This window comes from Eretmochelys imbricata, chromosome 3 (genome assembly GCF_965152235.1).
Source record: "Eretmochelys imbricata isolate rEreImb1 chromosome 3, rEreImb1.hap1, whole genome shotgun sequence".
Classification (NCBI taxonomy): domain Eukaryota; kingdom Metazoa; phylum Chordata; order Testudines; family Cheloniidae; genus Eretmochelys; species Eretmochelys imbricata.
Window position 1 is genome coordinate 142657238 of NC_135574.1, and position 24181 is coordinate 142681418.

The following is a 24181-nucleotide window of genomic DNA, read 5'->3' on the forward strand; positions in this document are numbered from 1 at the left end:
GTTAAAAACGTTAATGGTAGTAAAGGTGGTGATTACAATGTACTTAAGGGTAGATAAATCTCCAGTTCAGTCAAGCACCTGTAATGGCTTATAATAACTAGTACTTGCTTTTTTCAGAACACTGTTATGGAATTATAGCCTTAACATTTAAGGCGAAAAAATATAAGAACTAACTTGTTTCTTAAGTTTGATTTCCCCTTCCTCCAAACATCCCATCTCTGATGTCCCCTCTTTTAATTGGCATGTTATATAGTTAGTTTGTCCTAAGCGGCATGGAACTACACAAACAGCCACTCCGATTATGCTGGGAGAGAGAACCACTTACAGTTAAAGGTTTACTTTAGGTTTACTTTTAAATAACAGCACAAATGCTGGAGAAAATGTAGTAAGTGCCATCTTTCTCTGAGTCCCGTAACTTACAACCTGTGTAGACTAGAAACACTTCAGGAGACCAATACAAATACTTGTGGGATCAGTAGATCTTTCAGAACTTCCTGTAGACCAGTATGATCATAGCCTTTTTTTATTTCAATTTTAGATGCCTTTCCGAGTTTCTGGTGTCCAGGGAGTAATGGTAGTGCTTTTCTTTATAACTTTGCTCAATTTAGTATTGTGATTCTCAAACCTCTTTATCAAAGTCTTTGCAGTCCATTGAGCAGCATAAAGCCTTCAGGTCTTGCTCTTTTCATGAGGTTGCATTTTAAAATATTACTCCTGCACTTCTAAGATTTTATAGTTGTGTTATCGGTGCATGGTGAATAGTAGTTTAAAAAAACAAACTACAGCTAATATGAACAGATGGCTTTCTAGGAGCAGATCTGTCAAATACAAAGGTGACACTATTACATCCATTTTCCCAAAAAAGGAACCACACTTTAACATTTGGATCTATTAGTTACATGGAAGCATCCATTAATCTTATGGACATAAAGGGATTTACTTATTAACGTGTGCTGAATCTGTTTTTACTCTTTTTTGGGTGCATTTTGTACAACTTCGTATGTGAAGCGATTTTTGTTATGCATAGTTTGTGGGTCAGTTAAGATTTCTAGACTGTCTCCTGTTAATTTGTGCCCATTTTGTTTTGAAAAGATATACACTTAATTAACATTAAGTAGTTATAATGATACCTAGTTAAGTTTTTTCACTTCTAAACTTTTAGACACACTGTAATTGGCTTGTCTTGTAGCTTGCAACTACTGTGGCAATGGTTTGAAAAATCCATTCCCCTTTAGGGAACTGTGTGGAGTCAGGGACAGGTGAGTCACTAAATTCTGTAGAATCTGGTTTTTATTTTTTATTATTTTTTTAAATAAAATGACTTTTTATAATTACAGGGATAGTCAGAATCTGGACCTATGTAGTGGTGTCTTAGTTGGCCAGCAGATAGTTCAGTTGTTTGTGTCAATGCCAAAACATTCCCAGACAGAAGCAGAGTGAAATTAACAAAATATCTGGGCAGTTTTACAACTTCTCTTCAGAATCTTGTGGTCAGTAGTGAAGCAGACACAGATCTTCTCAAGTTTCATTTGGGACAGTTATAACCAGTAGCAGAGACAGACACAGGAGCTATCTTGAGAAAAGGAGGCTAAAGGAGGGGTAAGGTAGTAGAAACCCCCATTGTTGGAGAAGCACAGCTGCCCTTAACAGTCAGGAAGCTGGAGATGGAGGGAGAGAGTGAGATTTCTGACTACTCAAAAGGAAGAAGATGGTGGGAAGGGAGATTTAAAATATGTACGCTAAGTAGCCAGAGCACGTGAAGTACAAAGCTTTCAACTGGGTCGTAGGGACAATACTTAGATGCTATATTGACTGTTGCCATTCCAAATGCTAGATAACAGATGTGGGACAAAAGGTTCCAGTGCAAGACCCTCACTGTTGTTTCGAAATGAGCACTTGGAGAATATATGCTGCTTTGCTTACTTACATTTAAGGTTTCACAAAATCTTTCCTCTCTTTACCCTGACTTTTTTCTGGAGATAACACTACAGTTTGTGACAGCAGGTACAGGATAACAATACTTGAAACTAATACTTGATTGTTAAGCTTTTTAAATAAAACTTGCGCTAAATAGGACATATTCCTAATTTGCATTATGTGGTTAAATAGGTCATGGAATGTCTCTTTGAATACAGAAAACATACAAGAGGAGAGAGTTAGAGAGTAGAGCTTTAAAACGAATCTGCATTTTTTGGTATTTCAGTAAATTTTACACCGACAGTATCAGGTAGCGTATGTTAAATCCAGGCATGTTTTTGGTAGCCGTCTAAGCTTCCCTAAATGGCAATGTTCAGTCACCGCAGTCCTCTCTTCTCCCCTCCTGCCCTGATGTTATCCCAATGATTAGTGCTTCTTGAAAAGGCTGACATTTGTGATATAGGTAGTGGTTTTATGGTATGACAGAGTAACCAAAGAGGTTGTTCGTTGCACTCATTTTTCTCTTGTCTTGAACCTGGGTTGTTAGAAAAGAGAGCCTGGTGTACTAATTTACTGTTTTTCATTGGTTCAAGAGATTTCTAAAAGGAGGGCTATGCAGAAAGTGGCTGCTTTGAAGCCAATTTTAAAAAATGCCATGCCCTGTAGGATTCACTACAATATAATTTGGGACTCAAGTGTCTTTATACTTTGTCCATCACTTTAATATGTTGATTTTGTCACTTTTTTCTTTCTGAAAGTTTATACCTATTAATGGTAGTTACCCTATGAACATTATATGTAAATGGAAGATTAGGAAAGAGGGGTTTTCCAGTGCGATTGCTTTGTGACTTGACAGCATTCTGTGTCACAGTCCCACTGTTTCTCCTGTGAATATGCGTGGCTAGTCCATTTTCTCCTTCTGGAGCTTTCAACTATTAGGAGGAAAAACGTACGAAAACAAGCAAAAGTGATTGAGACTAGTGCTAAAAAGGCAGGTTTAGCACCTAAAACGATTGTTAACTCAGTCTTTGAAATTGACTAGATGTGACGTTGTCCCTTTAAAAATGTTTATACAACAGTACTTTGCTCAAATGTGTAGTTTTTCCCCGCATTTGTAATTAAACCCTGCACAATACCCATCTTGCGTATCTTGTAGAAACATTCCTTTAATTATAATTTTCTACAGAAAGTAAGGGACCAATTTCCATTTTAAGCAGGACAAAAGGAACAAGCTGTTGAATGGTATAAGAAAGGAATTGAAGAACTGGAGAAAGGAATAGCTGTCTTAGTTATTGGTCAAGGTAAGCCAATTTTTTGTGTATGTAAAGTTTATACCTTAGTGATGAATATCACTTCCTGGCGTTTTTCTCAGGAAAATGGGAGAGTTAAGCACCATATTTCATTCTTCAAGTAAGTGGTTGGTTTGAACAGTATAGTGGAAAAGCACATGCAGAATGTTTCCTAATGCAGCAGACATTCTCTCCAGTGTAGGTACACAGATAGGTAATTATCCCTATTTATTTTCTTCGTATAGGAAAAGCATATATTTAAAAACCAGTTGCCACTTGGGTTTTAAGATTAACCCGCTGCTCAAATATTTCTGTTCTAGCTTTCTAATGCCTTAATGTTTTACACCATTGTATTTGCAAATCTTTCCTATGTTAATCTTTCTTGTTTTGCTTTATGAAATAAATATATTAAGATTGTTCAAAAGCCAAAGCAATTTTGGCTCATGAAAATGTCTATCTAAAACATAATACCAAAATGTTCTTAAAGTTAATAAATGGGCATTCCTGTAGCATAAATTCCAACTTGATCCATTTAAGTTGAGGTCTGCGGATTTGTGTTTTCATTGCTATAGAGTTTTACACTGTGAATATAAATCAACACAGTTTGCAGAGGGGTAGGTGGTATTATGTTTGAGAGACTTAAAAATACATTTTTCAGGTAAAGCCATACGACCAAGAAAAACTGCATCAGTTTTCAGATATGGTGAATGAACATAAGAACAGCCCTAATGGGTCAGATCAATGGTCCATCTAGCTCAATATACTGTCTCTGACAGTGGCCAATGCCAGATGCTTCAGAGGGAATGAACAGAACAGGATAATTTCAAGAGGTCCAATCCTGTCCTCTGGCAGTTGGAGGTTTAGGGACACCAGAGCATAGGGTTACATCCATAATCATCTTGGCTAATAGCCATTGAAGGATTTAAATTCATGGAGGATATCTAATTCTGTTTTGAACCCAGTTATACTTCACGATATCCCATGGCAACAGATTTCACAGGTTGACTGTGCATTGTGTGAAGAAGTACTTGCTTTTCTTTGTTTTAAACCTGTTGCCTTTTAATTTCATTGGTTGACCCTTAGTTCTTTTGTTGAAGTCATATAGGATAAATCGGCAGAAATATTTCTTCAGACTATATGCAATGTATCAAAGAGGTCATTAAGAGAGTTCCCATGCTTTTCTGCTCACTTAGTAATTTTTTAAAAACTTGCCCATTCTTGCAGCAACTATTTGAGAGAAACAACCTCAGAAAACATTTCCTGTACCTGTCCTGTAAAACAGATTTTAGTTAACAATACAGTACTCCCCTTCACTATCAGCCTCCGGCAGAGCTGTGTTCTCTTTAAGAAGTTAGAGAATCTTTTAAACTGTGAGAGCTCTATTTTAAGGAAGTGGCCATAGTAATGTTTGTAACTCCATTACTGAGGTTTTGAAATGTGAAGGGACACAGTTAATTCAGTTTAAATTTGTCAGTTTTGCCAAAGTGAATCACTTTAAATTATACCTGCCTCTTTGGTTACTCTTCTACATTTTTTTGTTTCTTTACCTTTTTTCACTTTGTGTCCCTCATTGTTGCATACAACCTTCACAAACTAAATGGCAGCACAGCTTGGTCTGTGGTGTCATAGACATGCACTGCAACACTCGAGTCTTCGGCTTTGTATGTGCAGCTTTGTGAAGCAAACAGAGCCAGTTTTGTATAGCATTGTTTTCTTTAACTTAAGATCTTTGACTAACGTTTAAATTTTATTTCCCTCTCCTCCCTTACCAGAGGGGAGAGGGAAAGGTTAGATGTCAGTTTTAGTGAAGGAATTATTTTAGCACTTGTAAACATTAACATGACATATTCCTATATTGATTCTTTCTTCTCAAGGTGATCAGTGTGAACGAGCTCGACGTCTGCAGTCTAAAATGATGACAAATTTGGCTATGGCAAAGGATCGTTTGCAGCTTCTAGGTACCAGTTGCTATTCATAATTTGGGAAGTTGGCATACATAATGACAATGCATTAACTTAATATATTTCATTATTTAAAATGAAGAGCAAAAATCATTGTTTTGTTTTTTTTTAAATTCATAGTAGTGTAGTGTGGTGTTTCTCAGTCTTTTCAGGTTGGTGATCCTTATTTGAAGTTAAAAAAATTAATGAGCGCCTTACAATTACTATACAAATACCATATAATGCAACTAGTAGATTTGACTTCACAGCCTTAGAAGGTTTTGATCATCCTGGAGTTACCTTGGACATTTTATTTGCTTTGCTTTAGAATTATAATTTTTCAACACCTTTCAACCCTCCAATTGCCTTTCATTACTTTCTGGGGATCGCAGCCCACTGGTTGAATAACACTGTCTTAACGTACTGGATTTCTGCTGGATGAAACTTATAGGTGTACTCTTTGTTCCGCAGGAAGCACTCACTACAATTTAAACCAGTTCTATATTATTAATATGGTCATTACATTAACAATCTGATTCCCGGTATGTACTATAACGGAAGTCATTCAGTCTTATAAATAAGATTAAACAATTTAAAAACTTTAACCTCTGACTTTCATTTGATCATCATCTTCTACTTTAATTGCTTAAGTTAAGACCATTTCATTTCAGGAGCAACATATGGTAAAGTCTGAGCTCTTATAAATGTTATGAAACTCATTGTGATGGATGTGAACACTCTACAAAAACAATAAAAATGACACCTGTGATTGGCAGTAAAATGTTGTTGTATAATTTTGACTGACTCATTTTGAATATATATATATATAAAAAAATCTCGTAGAGCATCCTTTAAATAGCATGTCCTGAAAGTGCTCTTAAATATTAAAAAATACTACTTTTCTATTCTACTGGCGATTTGTTTTTCTGAGAGTTTTTGCAGTAGTGGAAGATGACCATTCTGGAAAGCAGCACCGCGAAATGTGTTTGAGCCTGACACCCTCCCACCTGATTCTCTGCCCAGGCCTCCTTACTTTCACCTTCAGCATAGGATGCTTGCCTCAAATTACAACCAGACTTCTTCTTGGAGCCTGAAGAAGAGTCAGAGGCATGAATGTCCCTCACTTCTCTTGGCTTCCATTGCTCTCTGGCTTGATGTAGTGATTATAGCAGGGAACAAAGTGACTGACTGTCTCTTTCCCTGTCCTCTCATTACCCCTGGTTCTGTGCAGGGATCTGGAGAGAGAATAAGTAGATTCCTTCCTCAGCTGCTATCTCCCTAGCCACTCCTGTTTCCTGTTGCTGCTTGGATCGGTGCACATTCTTGGCTCAAAACAGCAGCAGCTCCTCAATATTAAATACTCTCTTGAAGAGGCTAGGGGAAAGCCCACACAGGAGCTGTCGCCTACAGTGATGTAGTTGAGCAGTGAAAACCGTGAAACTAAATGTATGCTGTGCATTCAGCTGTGTAAAGTAAACAAATATTTTAAAATTTGATTTCATTTATAGTCATCTTAGATGTAACAAGTAACAATAGGCTTCAAAAAAATCAAAATCAACTCTGTTTCTTCTTAGTTGACGGTATACGTTTTGTGTGTGCAATGCCTGCTCCTGACATGTCCCAGTTAGGGTAGTTTGCATAGGTTAGCAAACTGAGTTGAATATTGGCCATGTGTGCCCTTAAACGTATTCCTGCAAAAGGAGATGTTAGAAGATGAAGGCTGCAAAAGTTAAGCACTCAAAAGTCAGGGAATGACATTGAGGGAGTACATGAAATCTGAAGTTTGCAACTTTATTTGTTTTATTGTAATCTTTAATTACACGTTCTTTGCCTCATTCTGGGTGCAGGCTGAAAGGTGAATGAATGTGACAGTGGTAAATAACAAATGAGGCAGGTGTCCTGTAAATTCTTATTTCAGTCTAGTTCAAATCTTTGAAGTGATATCCATGCAAATCTACTGAAGTTGTTGCTTTACTTTATTCTCTGTAGGTTCTTATGCCTCCCACATCGCTGTAGTTGAGCACCTGCTCCAGAGTTATACCAGTGTAACTGAGGGAAAAATTTGGATGGGGAGCTGTCCCTTAGTGGTGAAGATCAGAATCATGCCTAAAATATTTTAAAATTAAAGATAGAATTAAAGTCTATATAAGTTAAAGACTTTTAATGTGAAGCAATTATATCATTGGGTGACATCAGTTATACTGTTTTTGTTACCCTTCACTTCTGTTTTAAATTTAAAATGTTGCACCCTTGCTTTGGTCACTTCTGTCATTCATCCTGCATACTTAATAAGGCAACATTAGTGTGGAAATATGTGATAATGTAATTCAAATGTATACTGTAATGCAGATGCACAAGGGGCCTTAAATAAGGTTGCATGTGCAACTGTCATGAGGGCTACACTTTATGATCTTAGGCCCCCATTCCTGCAATTAGATCACTTCTGACAGACCCTTGAATTGATGAGGAGACCCATTAAAGACAGTGGAACTCTATGCTTGCTTGAGGGTCTGCCTGCAGAGATCCAGTTGCAAGATCTGGGATTATATGTTGTTTTTTCCACAGTAGAATAGTAGTCTTTTAGAATTTCCCAAATTCTTAAAAATAAATAAATAAATAATAGTCCCTTCAAAATCACACCTACTTTTAAATCTTTTGTCTGACCCAGTGAGACAAAAGATGCTTTACTCTGTCTATGGTAGAGATAGACACAGATGAGAGCTACCTGGCTGAAACTCCATTCAGATGTGATGGAAGTGATGTTGGTAGTATAAGGAAAATAACCAGATAATGACACCGATTACATCTGTCCCTTTTAAGAGTGTGTCCAACATTTGTTGTTTGGGTTTATGTCTCTAGATACTGTTGCATCCCTATCTGCTGTTTAAACAATCATATAGAAGCATTGACTGTTACAGCCTTTTTTCACATGTTTGGCCAGGAGGCTGAGACCATTTATTCTGGATGTGGGCTGTGCCACTGTGATCCATGCCTTTGTTTTGAGATTCGATTACTTTTGGGCACTCTATTTAAGAGGTGGCACCTTCAGTCTACTTGGAAACCGGAGCTAATGGAGAATGTCTCTTTTTAGCTGCGTTTATCACTGTAATGGCTGTCTAGGATATCTGGTTAGGCTAGATGCTGAGTTTACAGATTATTGTATTTTGGGTTGGGATACATGGCTGCAATTTACATGTGATAAGGAGTCAGGGAACTTTGTGTCTAGGAATGGCTGGCAATGCACAATTATTCAGGAGGAAAAGTAGACCTGAAGGCTTTGAAGATCTTCATAAACCTGGCATCCCAAATGATGATCCTAATTCAGTTGACAATCAGACCATTGTATTCTGTATAAGCAGAGGCACAGGAGAGATTTTTCTGTTTTGGGAAACTGTGTAGGTTTGGAATTGGGCAGTGTCACATAAGACATTGCTTGATGTCCCCTACCTTGCAGGAATGATAACATTGGAGACTGACTGCTTTGACTGCAAGAACTGTCTCTGAATTAGGAGGTGGTGGATCAGATCTTTCTCTAGGGGAAATGCTGTAGGATCCTACTCATCCCAGCTCTGACCAACAAGATATTGGTGGTGTGTGACATCAGGAAGACACCTGCACCGGCAAGGGGTGTTGTCTCCATTCACTGCAGAAAGATTGCTTGTCTTCCCACCAACACCCCCGTTAGCAGAGACCCTGGCCAAGTTCAGGCACAAAAGTTCAGTGATTTAGTCATTCCCTACTGTGTGAAACAAATGCTTCCCTGTTTTGTGATGGCATTGGCTACTTGCTTCTTCTGTACAGCTTTTTTATTTATGCTTAATATATTTGTTCATAGATAGGAAATGTACAAAAACAGAGCTTCAAGAATTACAAAACTGAAGAAATTGCGTGGCTGATACATACATAGAGAGCAAATTTTACTTTCATAGGAGTCAGAGCTGTGTTACCAAAATGAGAAGAAATTAGAAGCCGTTTACTGTATCTGACAGGATGAGCAAAGAGTTTAATTAATAAACTTGATGTACAATGAAAGCTGGTCACAAGGAAAAAGTAAACTGCTGTTTTTGTTGAATTTTAACAAGCTTTATCAGAATAATACATCAGAGAGAGATTCTTCTATCAAGTGCTTTTTAACTCCTTTGCTTGGGAGTGAACACTTAAATGGGAAGGGGAAATCTCCCAGGAAGAAAGCTATTAATTTCTGGGGGGTGGCAGGAGGGAGAAGAGTTCTCTCATTTATCTAGTGGAAACGTATGGTTTTTAAGGGATTCCATAACTATATTGACTCTAAAGGAAGAGAAGAACTGCAGTACAGTACTTGCACTGTTATTTCATGTACATTAAGTGGCAGAGAATAGTATACTTTACTTTCACTTTCTCTAGTGCTGTGAATTTCTTTTCTGTTCAGTTGTCATTTGGGAAATCTTTTTGTTAATAACTTTGTGTCAAATTCTGGAAGCTACAACAAAAAGCTTAGGATCAGGTCCTCTGTCTGGTAGAAGTCTAGGGATCAGCTGGTATAGACCAACTAATATTTGAGAGAGCTTGGCGTGAGGAGGCCCTAGGAGAAGAGGGGATCTTAAACCATACCTTAAATATTAGCCCAAATGAAAGTGGCTACTTTCTGTTTGTACCCCCCCACACCCTCCCCAAAAAAGGGGGGGCTGTATCCTATTATGGGGTGTTAAATGAGGAATCTTAAACTATGTGTATATTGTGTACACGCAGGTAATATATATACATGCACTTACTTTAAATTAGTGGATCCCCCTGCCAGTAATATGTCTTTTAAAAATGACTGCCCATGTCCATACAAAGGGAAAAGTTGTGTCTAAAGTTCTAATTGTGTGTTCTGACACATGGCTTTTTCCCAGTATAGACAGGCCTTAAGGCAAAATGGAACAAGTGGGTAGCAAACAACTGGAAGGAGTTGGGAAACAGTAATAATTGTTTATATAGGCGAAATAAGTTTAAAAATTAGCAGTCCCTTCTGGCACTACACCTAACTGTCGGTTGACAGTTTCTTTTAGGCATTGTGGTAGGGGTGGCTTGCTTTTATTTTTTAATTTATTTTTAAAGAGACATGAAGGTTAGTGGCTTTTCAGATTGGTTCAGGGAAGGTATTGCATGTATAAAGATGGAGTCATATTACATTTTTCTGTTTTATCTGGGTTTTAATAATTTGCTCATCACCATGGTAACTGAGCACAAATGTATTTCTGGGGAAAGCTAACATGGGTGATTGAGACTGGCTATATCAACAGAGTAGGAGAACTGGGAAAATAGATAAGTAGGGAGGGGCAAAGTTGTGAAGGGCCTTAACAGCAAGGATCAAAAGTTTGTGAAGAAAGTGAAGAAAGGTGAACCATGGAATGACTTAGTGATGCATTATCAAGAATATATATATATTTTTTTTAACTTGTGGAGTTGAGGGAAGGCTCCTGTCAAAGTAATATATATTGACTTATTTGTTTTATTCACTTTTAATAGTTTAGTTATGTTGTGCCATCCTTTTTTGTGGCAAAGTTCCTTCCCCTTAATCTTAAATTATTTTCAGTAACATCTGAATGTGTTTCATGAAGTAACACTTTTGACTTGGTCAGAAACAAGGGTGTTTCACAGATTTTTTTTTTTTTTAAATTACATGCAACTGCCTAAGAAGCGAGAACTCTACAAACTTCAATTCCCATTTTGAAATCCTGAAGTCACCTCCCTCATTTGGGTACTAAAAACTGTCAAACAAGTTTTGTTTATTACAGACACATTAAGTGTAAAATGTGGACTAGCTTACATAACTGTTTTGGTGAGCCACTTCTTATGTGAAAGAGTACTTGCAAATGGTCAACACAAGCTCCTAACGGAAGACTTCCAGGAACGGAATTTCCTACAAATCCCACTTTGTCAAATGGAGTCAATATAATAAATCCTGTGCAGTGCCTTTGGCAAAAAATGCTGTAATGTTAGTGATTTTTTTTAATGGTTACTTTTAACTAATTCAAGAATTGACTGCCAGTTTAAAACTGCTTTCATAGATTTGTACTTCATAGACAGATTTTTTTTTTAGGTTCACAAAGTCGTTAGCATAAATAGAAATATCCCTTTTATCTTTGACCCTTACATCAAGTATATGGAAGCTGACGTTGTCATTTCTATGTGATCAGCATACATTAATTTCATTGGTTCATTTTTTGTTTTTTATTTGTTTGTTTTGTCCTTTTCCCCCCTCTGTTTGTTGCATAGAGAAGCTGCAGGCAGTTTTGCAAATTCCCAAGCCGCAAATGGAGGTCTATAATGACAGTACTAACGTGGCATGCCGCAATGGACATCTCCAGTCAGGTGGGTTTGGTTTCACCAGCACCGAATTAATCAGGGGATGTCTGTCAGTTTCTGGTACGTTGCAAGGAAAATACCCTGAATTTCCTGGCCCCATATTAATTTGTTAAAATTTGTATGTTTCTGTTTTAAAGGTTTTGTAGAAATACATTCCATCCTCATAAAGCTCTTTGTTAATGCTGTTTGTTATATTGCAGTATTCGGTTCTCTCTCAAAACAGCTCTCCTTCTTTGTTGCTCCTTTTCAGGGTTTTAAAAAAGTTAGGATCCAAAAGGGTTTACCTTAATGTGCTTTGATCTAGCTCCCTTTCAAAGAGGAGTAGATCAAAGTGCATTAATGAACTGTTAATGCACGTCAGCAGGATCCAAGCAGACAGTTAGTCCACTGCAGGCTAGTGCAGGGTAGAGTCACAAACCAGCTTGCCATAAACTAAATGTTTGTGTAGACAAGCCCAAAAAACAGGATTCCAAAAACCCTTTTCTTGTTGCTATGTATTTAAAGGAGGTTACTGTGATCATACTTTAAAGTTTAAACGTTAGCTCTTGATTTCTGGCATTTCCTATTAGAAGTAATTTATTGTAGTCATAGTCGGCATAAGATGTTCTTGGAAAAAGCCTTTCTTTGATTTTTGTTTTTAATATAGGACCGTTAAAGCAACCTAATGTGAGTTCAGATCGATACCTAAGTGTCAGTTTGTGCTTTTTAATAGATTTTATATTTTCTGCTCTTAAAATAAAAAACCAAACAGCAACACTTGCCATTTTTAATTTTTAACTAAGTTTTCAGTTAGAGAAGGTTTTTTCCTTTTTTCTCCCAAGTGAAGGTACCAAGAATGCTAAATTGTCACAAAGTGTATTTCTAGTTCAAGTGCTAAACACATGAAGCAAAAAGTTTCCTGAATTTCATAAACTGTTAAGAATTAAAAGGATGTTTAAAGCCAACAATATGATGTAATCAGAACTATAAGCCCAATTTATTCATACACATGCAGTGCAGACTAATCATGTTAAGTAAAATAAGGTTAAACACCAATTGAATTAACAAAACTCAGCTACAGAACACAGCAATCTTAGAATAGTACGCAATCAGTCCTTAAAGTGACTGTCAACTTGAAATCTAGTCAGTTGAGTTAAAAAAAAGTAGCTTTCAGCAATTCACTTGCCTTGGAATGCCCAAATTATTATTCTTACTATATGGCCACTTTTTTTGTATCAATAGAATTTTCCCCTTTTGGCTTCATAAGATACAAAAGCAAACGAGGAAACAATTAAACTAATTACACATGTTCACACATACAAAATAATTAAAACAAATATATTGTCTTCTGGAATTTTTCTTTTAGATTAGTTTTTGGTTTTGTTTGGCATGATGATGGGTTTTTTAGAAGTCTGCCTTTTTATTTTAAGTTGACATTTAAGCAAAGCTTCATAACTAAATCAAGCTTAAGAACTGATAGTTTTATTGGGCCATTTCATACTTTGGTTGTCTGCATCCAGATGGCTCCAAGTTTAAATACATACACACAACCCAACCTTTGACAAAATATAGGCTGCTTTCTCTTTCAAGTGCTCCACTTCTGTGTGCTTTTTTGCTCAGTTCTTTACACTAGTTTTCTAATGTAGATAGCCCAGGAAAAGGTTTAACTAGGCAGTCTTTAATTTTGGCAAGAAACAATTCTAGCACTCACTTGCTTCTTTTCAAAGGTTCCCCACATAAGTACAAGTTCTCTCCTGTCCTTCAAGGCAGGAGTCAAACAGAAGGAGTCTGCTTCTTCTGCAATAGGGTCATCTTATTTTAAAAACAAGTACATTTTTCTCTCATCATAGGTACCACCATAAATTGAAAGTTGTGGAGGACAGCGGAATTGTACTGGCTTTCCACACTGGGCTTAAAGCCTCTATGAAGAAAAATAACAGTTCCACAGTCTAAAAACTCTTATTATAATAAGGCATTTTAATAGAAATGTTCATTCCATTCTTTGACTTTCAGAAACTGTTATCTAAGGTACTTACATGACCTCCATTGCTCTAGTATTATTGCCTCCCAACCTTCAATGTAGTTATCCTCTCAACATTCTTGTGAGGTATGGAAGTACCATATCTCCATTTTACAAATGGAAACTGAGCCACAGGGAATGTGACTTTCCTAAGGTGGCACATAGGAAGTCTGTGGTGGAACAGAAGCTTGAACCTAAGTCACCCCAGTCCCGGGATAGTACCCCCTAGCCATTGGATCTTCCTTTCTCTTATTTCTGTTTATATACATCTCTCTCACATTCACCAGCTACTCAAATAACTCGTACTGTGAACAACAAGGTTTAATTAAAATCAGTGGATATTTTTCCACCCAAGGCTACTGAAAATGGAGAAGTATTTTGCTACAGATTTGAACTGGTAAACTATGTCCTTGCTGGGTACTTACACTTAAAGAAAAAATACTGTTAAGGGAAAAGCTACACTTCAAATTTTGGGATTAGTAGATTATTCGTACAGATTCACAATCCCCACTTCTTCAGAGTCTTTTGTAAAGAAATTCCTGAAGTAGTGAAGGGTAACTGAGTCACTCTCTCTTCTGTATTTCAGAACATTATATGAACAGTGGCAGAGGTAGATAACGGAATGCCTCTCCAGGTAACAAGACCTGGACTAACAGATTAGGGTAGGTAGGGTAAAGTAATGGATGCATTTTCTCTTCTCCCTCTCCTGTCTCCCCCCAAACTCCTGGCAGCAGCTAGGAGGCTGTAGGAAGGGACAAAGATAAAGTTACTTCTCCCTCTACAGCAAGAGGGAAGCTTCAAATTTATCAGACCTCTACTACCCACAGGCTGATCTGAAATACAGAATGCCCAAATAGGATATAGAATGAGACAGAGTGAGAGAGAGGTATCCAAACATGCTGCTGCTTCCTGGTATCTGGGCTTTTCATTAGGTTGTTACTTCTTGACCTTGCTGGAGGGGACACCACCCTTGTCTTTGTATCTATCTAGATGTCTGGTAAATTTTTCAAGTTCTGTTGGTAAGGATAAGTTGGTGCTTATAGTCTTGTCTTGCATTCTTTGTAAATCTCCTGTCTTTAGTTCTGCGTTAGTCAGTTAATCATCCTGCCAACATCCTTCTCGCACGTGCCCTTCCGTTACAACAAGAACATAAGTGTAATGTTAATTAAAAAGTGCTTTGACTTTAGAACATCTGGCTTTTTTTCAGTTGCCGCTGTTAGAGTGGGTCAAAGCCAAACACCTTCCAAGGCCCATTTTCTGTCTAAATAGCTGTCTGCATTTCTCATGGCTATTCTTTGGTGGGCCTGTATCATCAAGGTTTTTCTTTCAAAGCATTATTCTTCTGATTCAGTCTTTAAACTCTGTGGCAGAACCTGTTTCTGACCCTCACCTCCCAGGCCAAATACCCCCAATGTATATTCAGACGTCTCTATTTTTCATTTTGAAAATTTGGTCCCTTGGATTTTTATAAAACTATTTACTATTGTGATACTGATGTCTTGTCTCTTATTTGTGCAGCTAGTCCTTTATAGATGCATCTGTGGAGCTCTCTAGAATGTAGAAGTGAGTAGTCTTGTGACAAAACTTACTTCTGGAGAATAAGTTACTTAATGTACCTCCTGTTCTTGTTTTTAGACTAGATTCTAACAAACCTACCCAAATTGTTCCATTGTGATAGATGCACTTTGTAATAAAAAACGTAGGCAGTAGAGGTGACTTTGTAACTTCTAGCAAGGGCAGGCACAAGTCTAACAAGTCTTCGTAGTTTTATTTTAATATTAATCCTTACGTGATATATGCTTCAGTAGCAAGTAATTGGAATATTGCAGTACTCCTAATGTACTTACTTTGCCCTTCTCCTGGGTCTCAAACTCCGCTGAAATTCACTTAAACATTGAGTACATCAAGAACAATTGGATAAAATACTGTACAGCTCTATGTTGGTACAGTGTTTGTGATACAATACCACAGTTTGGGTATTCAGCGTTTCGGTTTTAGCTTACGCTTGAAAAGGTTTGCCAGTATAGGTATACAGATAAGATATATTGGCAAGCCACCTACTGGAGAGGCACCTTTTACTGGTATAGCTTAAACTAGTTCCCCAAACTGAGTAAGCAATAAAAAAAAAAATAACTTTTTTGGCAGGGGGCCAGTACAGGCAAAACTAGGGCTTTTGCTGGCATAGCTTCTTCAGTCGGGGAGAAATTCACACCAACATAGCTATGCTGGCAAAACTTTTACATCTAAACCAGGCCTTAGTAGATTTTAAACTGAAAGAAAAGTTCAGGGAATTAAGCAGTTCCTGCATTTGTCCTTTAATTTAAATGGATGTTACTGAAATATCTGAGCATGGATTTACTGAATGGGAATATTATGAGTGTGACTATTCAGTGAAAGCTCTTCCAAGAGAATAAGGAACTAATAATTATGAGTGATTTGATAGTCTTGTATTTGGTGCCCAGATACCAGTGTGATGGGTGGATCAAAACATAAATGTAAACAATTGTTAATTCCTTTTTTTTAAAAATGGAAATAGATTGCACAGTCATGATTTTGTTTGCAATTCTAGTGCAACTGCTGACACGGATCTTAAATCTGACTAAAACTCTTTTTCCTGTGGTTTGACATTAGTAAAAAACTTTTCAAGCATAAACATGCCTTTCAAGAACTATCTTTTAACCAACTTTCAAAAGCGGGTCGTGCTCTTTTTTTTTGAAATGAGCGAATTACCTTTTTTAATAGGAAAGCTGAATAACGCATTTAAAGTGAACATTGGAACAGTCTTTTTAATCCAATACTACTTTTGTTCTCCAGTTTTTAGTATTGTCAAGCTTGGTAATTCAACTGCATGTTTCATTGGCAGAGTGTATAAAAAGCTTATATCGTATTCAGACTGCTTCCTCATACAGTGTAGTTTGGAATCTGGGACCTTTGTTCTCCATTGTGGTGAAAGCAACTGCTTCTTTGGCAATCCTTAGACCAAAATTTGGCTGTCTGCTTATTCAGACTGTGGGTGGATGGGCTGCATGGATATATATTACAGACTGCAAAAAGCCTTTATACCCTGATTGTTACAACTTAAATTTTCAGTGTTAGGGCTGTATGAGGTACAAACAAGTAGTAAAAACACAGGATATACAGAAACAAAGCAGAGTGGAGACTTTATCATTGGCATAATTACTGAGTTGGGTTAACCAGGCCAGTATATTACACAGGTGATTCAAATTCCAAATTGAAGCCAGGCTATCTGGTGTCTCATTCTTGAAATTTAGATATAAAAACTTTATACACCAATTCAACCTTGCCAAGGCATCTCTAGATGCTGAGACTTCTTTAAGTCTATCATCCTGAAAAGATGTGACACAGTATATCCATGCAGATTTTTGGGTTGCAAAGTATCACTTTTGACCACAGAGCAAAAATCAGCCTTACATTAGTTTCTTTTTAAAAACTGCTTGTGACTTTAGGAATATTCACAAGTATACAGCAAAATGTATCTGTTTAGAATGTGATATTTTATAGAGGTAAATACAAGAAACTGAAGTACTTTCCTGCAAAAGATACATATCCCAGTATTGCCAACCCCAAGAATCAAAAATTCATTGGAAATTGGCTTAAATCATGAGATCTAAACAAATTGCTTTTTTGTATACTCCTGAGTTTTTAGGCAGTCCCTTTCTCCCAAATTTGTGTTGAAATTTGTGATATGTTCACGCTTCGGGAATATCTACACTGCAGTGAGAGCCATGTCCGCAGCAGATAGCTTTGATCAAGTCAGATTGAATAACAATAGTAGTGAAACTGGTGGCATGGGCTAGGCACTGAAGCAGATACCTGGCATCCTGGAACCTGTGCTGCTACAACTGCACGGCTCTTCTTATTCAAGCTGGCTAGCTACTTTAATGCTGGGTTGAAAATGTGCAATTAATAGGTGCAGAAAATTACTTTTGGACCTCTTAATGTCCTGGATGGTGGCATGAAAGTTACTGTATAAAAAATGTGAACCTGAGGAGCTTGTGGTTTTCTGGAGACAAAAGTAGATTGAGTGATAGTTCCAATTTTTATGCCCCATTCCCTCTGCCTGAATCCACCTCATCTGCCTTTGTTACATTTCTACTTAAAATTGTGACAATCTGATCTTTTGGTTGGGGAGAAGTTTTTCTTTTTGGAAAGACTGATCATTGGGTAAGGTGTTTGAGTGAAGAATTTGGAGGAAAATAGGCTTCGCTTTTAGAAGACTTCTAATGGTTATTTTTTAATGTACCTCAAATGAGTTATCTTAAACAACAAATCAGATTTGGTTTTTTTCCCTTACTGTAATATAGCATAGCATAGTATAGTGTTTTTTAGAATGTTGGGTAGCTAATTTTGGAGTAACGTGCTACAAATAATCAGTTCACGAATACTCAGACTTCAGTGCCAATTCAGGAGTTCATACTTTTTCAAGTTAAGGCTCTGAGTTTATAACTTTGTAACCATAGCCTACGGAGTTTGTGAACTTTTAAGCCAAAGAGTTTTGGCTCAAGAAACTTGCCAATTATGCAAGCATGTCCTCCCATAGTTCACGCATTTAGCAACTTAATTCTGGGTTAGACATTTTTTGGAAGCTTAACACATCTCCAGCTTACAAATGCCTGAACCAAATACCTCCAGTTCAAAAGACTTGGCTAACCACTATGGTAAAGACCCTAGGATTTTTCAGGGTCTTTGTTGAGGTTGAAAATGTACATGTTTAAACAAAACATTACAATGTTTAAAAGTTAAAAATAAACCAAATAAAAATATTTGAAAATTGGTAAACTTGTAGATGAAGTTCAGCAACCAACCTTTTCTTAACTCTTTTTTTTAATGTCTTATCCTCTCTACCTGTACAGAAAGCAGTCTTTCTTTAGTAATCCTGTGTCACGTAGCCTCATCTGCACTTCCATTGCAGGCTACAAAACCCAGTTTTGCCTTCCCTCACTGTATATACTGATGTGGAAACTAATGCTGTGCACTGACCATAAATCCAACCCTCCTGTAGTCCAGTTACGTATTACAGAACCATAGATCTGTATCTTGGCATCCAACATTCACCAATTCTGAGCCTGAGAACCTCATTCCCCCCGTACAATTTAAGTGTACAGACTAGCTACCCCAGTGTACGTACTTTATTGACCCCAGAGATACAAGCCATATAAACCTCTTAGCATCTCTGTATGTACTGGCCGCAGATGACTGGTATCAGTGACAAAAACTGAGACCTTCTTACTTACCTATGGAGGAAAGCCAGAGCAAGGAAGTATCGGATGTACTGCATTATTTGTACTCACTAGTTTTTTAAGATGGACTGTATCACTGTTAGGAGTATGATAGGCATGGAGGCTGCCTTAAAGCTGTTCATTATATGAGAAAACTAAACTCTGAATTTCTTCACTCTTGGCCCTTCAGAGATTCCAACTTGTTTATGGTTTGGAAGTTTTTATAAATCTCAACTACCTTAATATTTTTAGCAGGAAATGAAAATGACATTCTAAATAATAGAATTAAACTATACTATATGTTGAATGTGCTTAGTAAATTACTTTTAACTTCTTAAGCACAATGCTGTGGGTATTACTTTTCTTAGGGAGAGGGATGCTTTGGACTTGGCAATTTAAGACTAGGCAATTTTGGTTATTACAGCAATTTTGTACTCCTGATGTGTTTGAATCCTTATGATCAGTATCCTCCCTGTAATATTCCCTTGAGATAGTGGAAGAGGGATATTGTTTATCAAATATTTGCGGAAAACTTTTTTTTTAGGACTAGCATAAATTTCAAAATAACCTTTTAAAATTAAGGGTTAAACTTCAAGCAAAAAGCAACAGTGTTTTTATGGCATCTCAAAGGATTAAGCTTTTTTACTACTTAAAAACAAAAAGTGAAATGATCTCTGTCAGCAAGTTAGAATAACTTTGACTTCAGGTAGAATTTTTTAACTTTTTAACATGCTAAGTTTTCTAACTGAGATTGTGATATGTATAAACAATTTTATTAACATCTTGCCTCGTTTAATATGCTGTCATGACAACATTGGCTTTCCTTTTTCGTTTGTAGAATGTGGAGCTGTTCCAAAAAAGAAGGATCCATTAACGCACACGAGTAACTCCCTTCCTCGTTCAAAGACTGTTGCAAAAACGGGATCCACAGGCCTTTCTGGTCATCATAGAACCCCTAGCTATAGTGGGATATCCACTTTCTCTGTTTCTAGACAGGGAGCCAATCCTGCAACTTCAACACACAAGGTATGCTAGAGATGAAAACTCCACCAGTTATTGGGCACTTACTACAAAACCCATGCCAAGCTCTAGTTTTACTAAATGTAGCCTAACCTCACATTAGCAATATTGCAGTTTAGTATGAGAATACTAAATGCACATGTTCAGTTGCTTATGATACTTCAAAAACAAAATTTTTGGTCTGAAACTTTTTGGGCTTGGTCTCAGTTCCAAAACTAATTAAATAAAAAAAACCCACAAAAAAATCCAAATCATACTTTATCTTTAAGCCAAGAATGTTTTTAATTGAATTAAAAGGGATTTCTTTGTACTCAAATGGTATCTTAAAACTTATTACCCACTAGAGCTAAAAGATACCTGGAAGTTTTATTCAAGAGCCCTAGACTCCTTCTTTTTTCTTCTTCCTGTTCCCCATAAACCATGCATGTACAAATATATCTTGTTTCTTAGCCCTGGTGATCATGCTTAAAGAAGGCCAATTACATAGACTGCACTTGAAGTACAGTAGTAAAAGGTCTATGCCAGTAAAACTAAATGAAACAATTAGAAAGGAAAACAAAGATTAGAGAACAGGAAGAAAAGGACAAGAGACAGAAAACCGGATTTGAAATCTGATGGTGACTTTTGTGCTGGCATGGTGTGAGGGGAGAGGCAAGGGGAACCATTGCCAAAGCATTACGAGGGTTGGTCTTGACAGACTAGTAAAAGTTTAGGACTCTCCAAACTATTGGTTGTTTATGGTCTTCTTGAATACATGTTGGGAAGAATGTCCGTATTCTTACGGAAGGTGAATCCAAATAGAATATTTACTAATCCCTATTTTCTAAAAATTAGTATTTAACTTTAATTTTAGAAAAAATAACAGCTGCAAGTTCAGAAGCTCTACCGTAGTGGATACATTTGGCTGGCTCATGACACCTATGTCAAAATGTCTGACACTTTTTAACATGCTAAGTTTTACAACTGAAATTGTGACACACAAACAATTTTATTAACAGTATGCCTTTAAAAAATGTTTCAGAAGTGAACTGATTTTGTGTCTTGTCTTAAGGCTACTTCAAAAAATAGCCGAACAAACAAGCCTTCTACTCCTACAACTGCTGCTCGAAAAAAGAAAGACTTGAAGATATTTAGAAATGTTGATAGTAATCTTGCTAATCTAATTCTGAATGAAGTTGTTGACAAGTAAGTCAAACACAAAAATTTGTTTGTATTCAGAAGTCAAGTAACTCTCTTGGGATTGTATTTTGAATGAAAAACTAGTCACTTTTCTTCTTCGGGAAGGAATGAAAACCAGTTAGTAAATTCCCTGAGTTAGATAGAACTACTATCTTTTTTGAAATTTTATTTTCATGTTGACAGTGAGCTAACTAGTCTCAAGAATGAATAAGAGCTTACAGATAGCAAAATGTGCAGTAGAATGAATTAGCTTCAAATTGGTTCCTTAAAAATGGTTAAATGCATGAAATCAGTCAGCTGCAGTTAAAAAGAAGAAAAAATTATCCCATTGTTAGGCTAATTGATATTCCATTTCTTTGTTAGTGGGCCAGCTGTCAAATTTGACGATATCGCTGGGCAAGAGCTGGCTAAACAAGCACTGCAAGAAATTGTTATCCTTCCCTCCCTTAGACCTGAGGTAAGCAACTGAGTAATTTTTATCCTGTTGTCACTTACCTCCAGCATCTAAGAAATATGTTAGTGATGTCATTGTACAGACACCAGTAATTTTATAAAACTGTATATACACATTTTGCAATACAGCAGTCATAATGAAATGCTACAATGAGGTGAAGAGTTAATGCAGTGGAATCTCTTACAGCACTTCCACAGATCTTCAGAGACTTTATGACTGTCTAGATGTGCTGTGAGGAGAGGTGAATGATAAACAGTACCCCTGTAGCCCTGTCTATGCTAGCTCTTTCACAGTTTATACCACCAGTGGTAGTGCAGTGGTATGAAATGTCCTGAAAATGCAAGAATGAAGGGTTGGTAATAATAAACACCAGCCTAGAAATAGTTGGAGTTTGAAAAAATGATGAGAAGTTAGCAAGGGAGCAGGCTATTTCAGAACTAATGCAATGTGGCAATAGCAAAGGGCTAACTGTGTACAGATGTGGTAAGTGAAGGAAAAAATGAGATCAGAGGTAAATTTAAGGCATGACATGAACTGATGAAGAGTGAGTGAAAATCTTAGATTGGTGGTACGGTAATACTGTATGTATGGGTAAACTGAAAGCTTTTTTTAACAGACTGTTTTATGTATATGAGTGACTTAGGAGGCTACATGGAGATGTAGTTATCAAGGAGTTAAACGATCAGTTCAGTATTGTATCAACTGGGGCAGATGCAGTCTGTATATTGGGAAAGATAGAAATTAGATTTGTTTAGTGTTTGAGCAGGCATGTATAGGTAAGATTGGAGTCAAGGCTGGCATTGAGATAGACTTAAGTATACACCATTTGGTATATTTTAAGTTTTATAACTAATCTGTACACACTTTACGTGGAGTATGCTAGCAGTTCAGATTTTTAAATGACTGGTTCTAATAATCTCAGGTGCCTATCAGTGATGGTATCCAAGCTCCTATAAATATAAACTTAGATTAAAATCTGATCTAGTTTTTGCAACTTATGCTGGGATTTTTTTGCATTTCACTCCGCTTGGATAACTAAAATAGACAGAAGTGTCACAGGACACTGTTACTGAAAAATTGCTTCCTTTCTCATTTTACCATATAATTATAAAATAAATCAATTGGACTATAAATATTTTACTTAGATTTCAGTGTATAGTGTATATAGAGCAGTGTCCGTATGAAATTTTAGTTTGCACTAACTTCTCTAGTGCTTTTTATGTAGCCTGTTGTAAAACTAGACAGATATCTAGATGAGTTGATGTACCCCTAGAAGACCTCTGGGTACCCCCAGGGGTATGCATACGCTTGGCTGAGAGCCAGTGGTTTGACTTATTCTTGTAGCATCATGATACTACAATATTGGAGATATGAAAACTACCATGGAATGTTTAAATTCAAGCAAAATATTGTAAGCATTCATAAATGTAAAAGTAAACATTGTTTAAAAATGAATTTTGGACCTCAACTGCCTGACAGTATCTCTACAAAGAAAGAACAAAGGTGAAGGTGCATGAAGATGAATCAGCTAGATACACAGTTGAGTGTTTTACTTGAAAAGTAGGATGACTGATATCTTGAAAGCATTTATGTGGAACAAAGTGTTCTGTTCAGGATGAATAAGAAAGTGTTAATGAAAGACTGAAAAGCACTGTACATCATTACAATTGGTGGTAGTTACATCTGAACTGTGCAAAGAGTTATATCTTGCAGGACTCAAAAGTGGTCTAGCTTCCAAGGCAGACTACACAGCCGTGACAGTCAAGCAGTGGCTAGATACACCAGTGCAGCATGGGGGCTTGAGGCATTCTAAGAGGATCAGGCCATCAACCGTATCAAATATTGCATTGAAGTTAGAGGATAAATAATATGAGGGAGTCATAGTTTGAGCTCAGGACTTCTTGATCTCCCTAAAGAGGACTTCATTGCTATGGATCAGGCAGAAGCCAGATAGAAACAAATCAAAGATGCTGCAAACAGTGAAATGGTTGAAGATATGAATGTTTTGCTCCACTGTTTTTCTCCATTGTTTTGCTGAGGGGTAAACTAGAAGTGGGGCTGTAGTTGACAATGGTTGCTGGGGAAGGGTTGGGAATGTTGGGGGCATGTTTGCCTGTTAGTGAGGTTTGTGAACAGAGTTGGGTCATTTTTGCGAAGTATAAAGTTGTGTAAGAGAAGTAACATTGGAAACTAAAATGAGGAGGCAAGATGAGATGAAATAAGTGGGTATGAGGTCCACTAATGAGATAAAATTTGCTCTGCAAAGATGGAATGCTGGTGATCGGTGTAGGGAGGAATAGCTGCAAGTTGTGCTCACTGGGGGGGGAATGGAAAGTTGGCTGATCTGGTACTGGAGGATGGGATGTAGTTTTTATAGCAGATGGATTAAATGGGTGAAAAATACTGGCATGAGTGGGAAGCAAAGCAAGAGGAAGGAGCTGAACAGTGATTGGAATGTGGAGAGAAGAGGCAAATAAGGGAGATGAGGCTGTAATGGTAGCTGGAGGGACATGCAGGAACAACAGAGTTAGGAAAGCTTGAATTCCATGTGTGAAAATGTTTTGTTGTAAGTGACACTGTCTAGTATACTGGCACAGGATTCAGAGTGGTCAAAGTTGAGAGGAAATAGAGGCTGCAGTGGGTAGGGGAGGTCAGTATATGAAGGTAATGGAAAAGGAGAACAGACCAAGTAAATTGTTGCTGATCTTTGAGGGAGGAATTCACACTAGTTAAGATCACACTTGATGCATTAGAATATAAATTAGGACTAGCATTTTAAAAAAAAAAAATTGGCCCATGCATTTGGTAGATTG

The 24181-nt window shown here is 37.1% G+C and overlaps 1 protein-coding gene and 1 long non-coding RNA gene across 5 annotated transcripts in view; one reads left to right on the top strand and one right to left on the bottom strand.

Moving 5' to 3' along the window:
• Positions 1-24181, top strand: part of SPAST (spastin) — a 61833-nt gene that overhangs the window by 2299 nt on the left and 35353 nt on the right. Inside the window, exons 2-7 of one of the 4 annotated variants that reach the window (XM_077813505.1) lie at positions 3132-3218; positions 5081-5164; positions 11387-11536; positions 19554-19741; positions 20787-20920; positions 21278-21371. In XM_077813505.1, coding sequence (XP_077669631.1) covers positions 3132-3218; positions 5081-5164; positions 11387-11536; positions 19554-19741; positions 20787-20920; positions 21278-21371 — 737 coding nt within the window. The remainder of the gene's footprint in view (positions 1-3131; positions 3219-5080; positions 5165-11386; positions 11537-19553; positions 19742-20786; positions 20921-21277; positions 21372-24181) is intronic. The other 3 variants (XM_077813507.1, XM_077813506.1, XM_077813508.1) reach the window with 3 other exon arrangements.
• Positions 6989-24181, bottom strand: part of LOC144262984 (uncharacterized) — a 59545-nt gene continuing 42352 nt past the window's right edge. The window contains exon 3 of the long non-coding RNA XR_013345691.1: positions 6989-7252. This is a non-coding gene — a long non-coding RNA (uncharacterized LOC144262984). The remainder of the gene's footprint in view (positions 7253-24181) is intronic.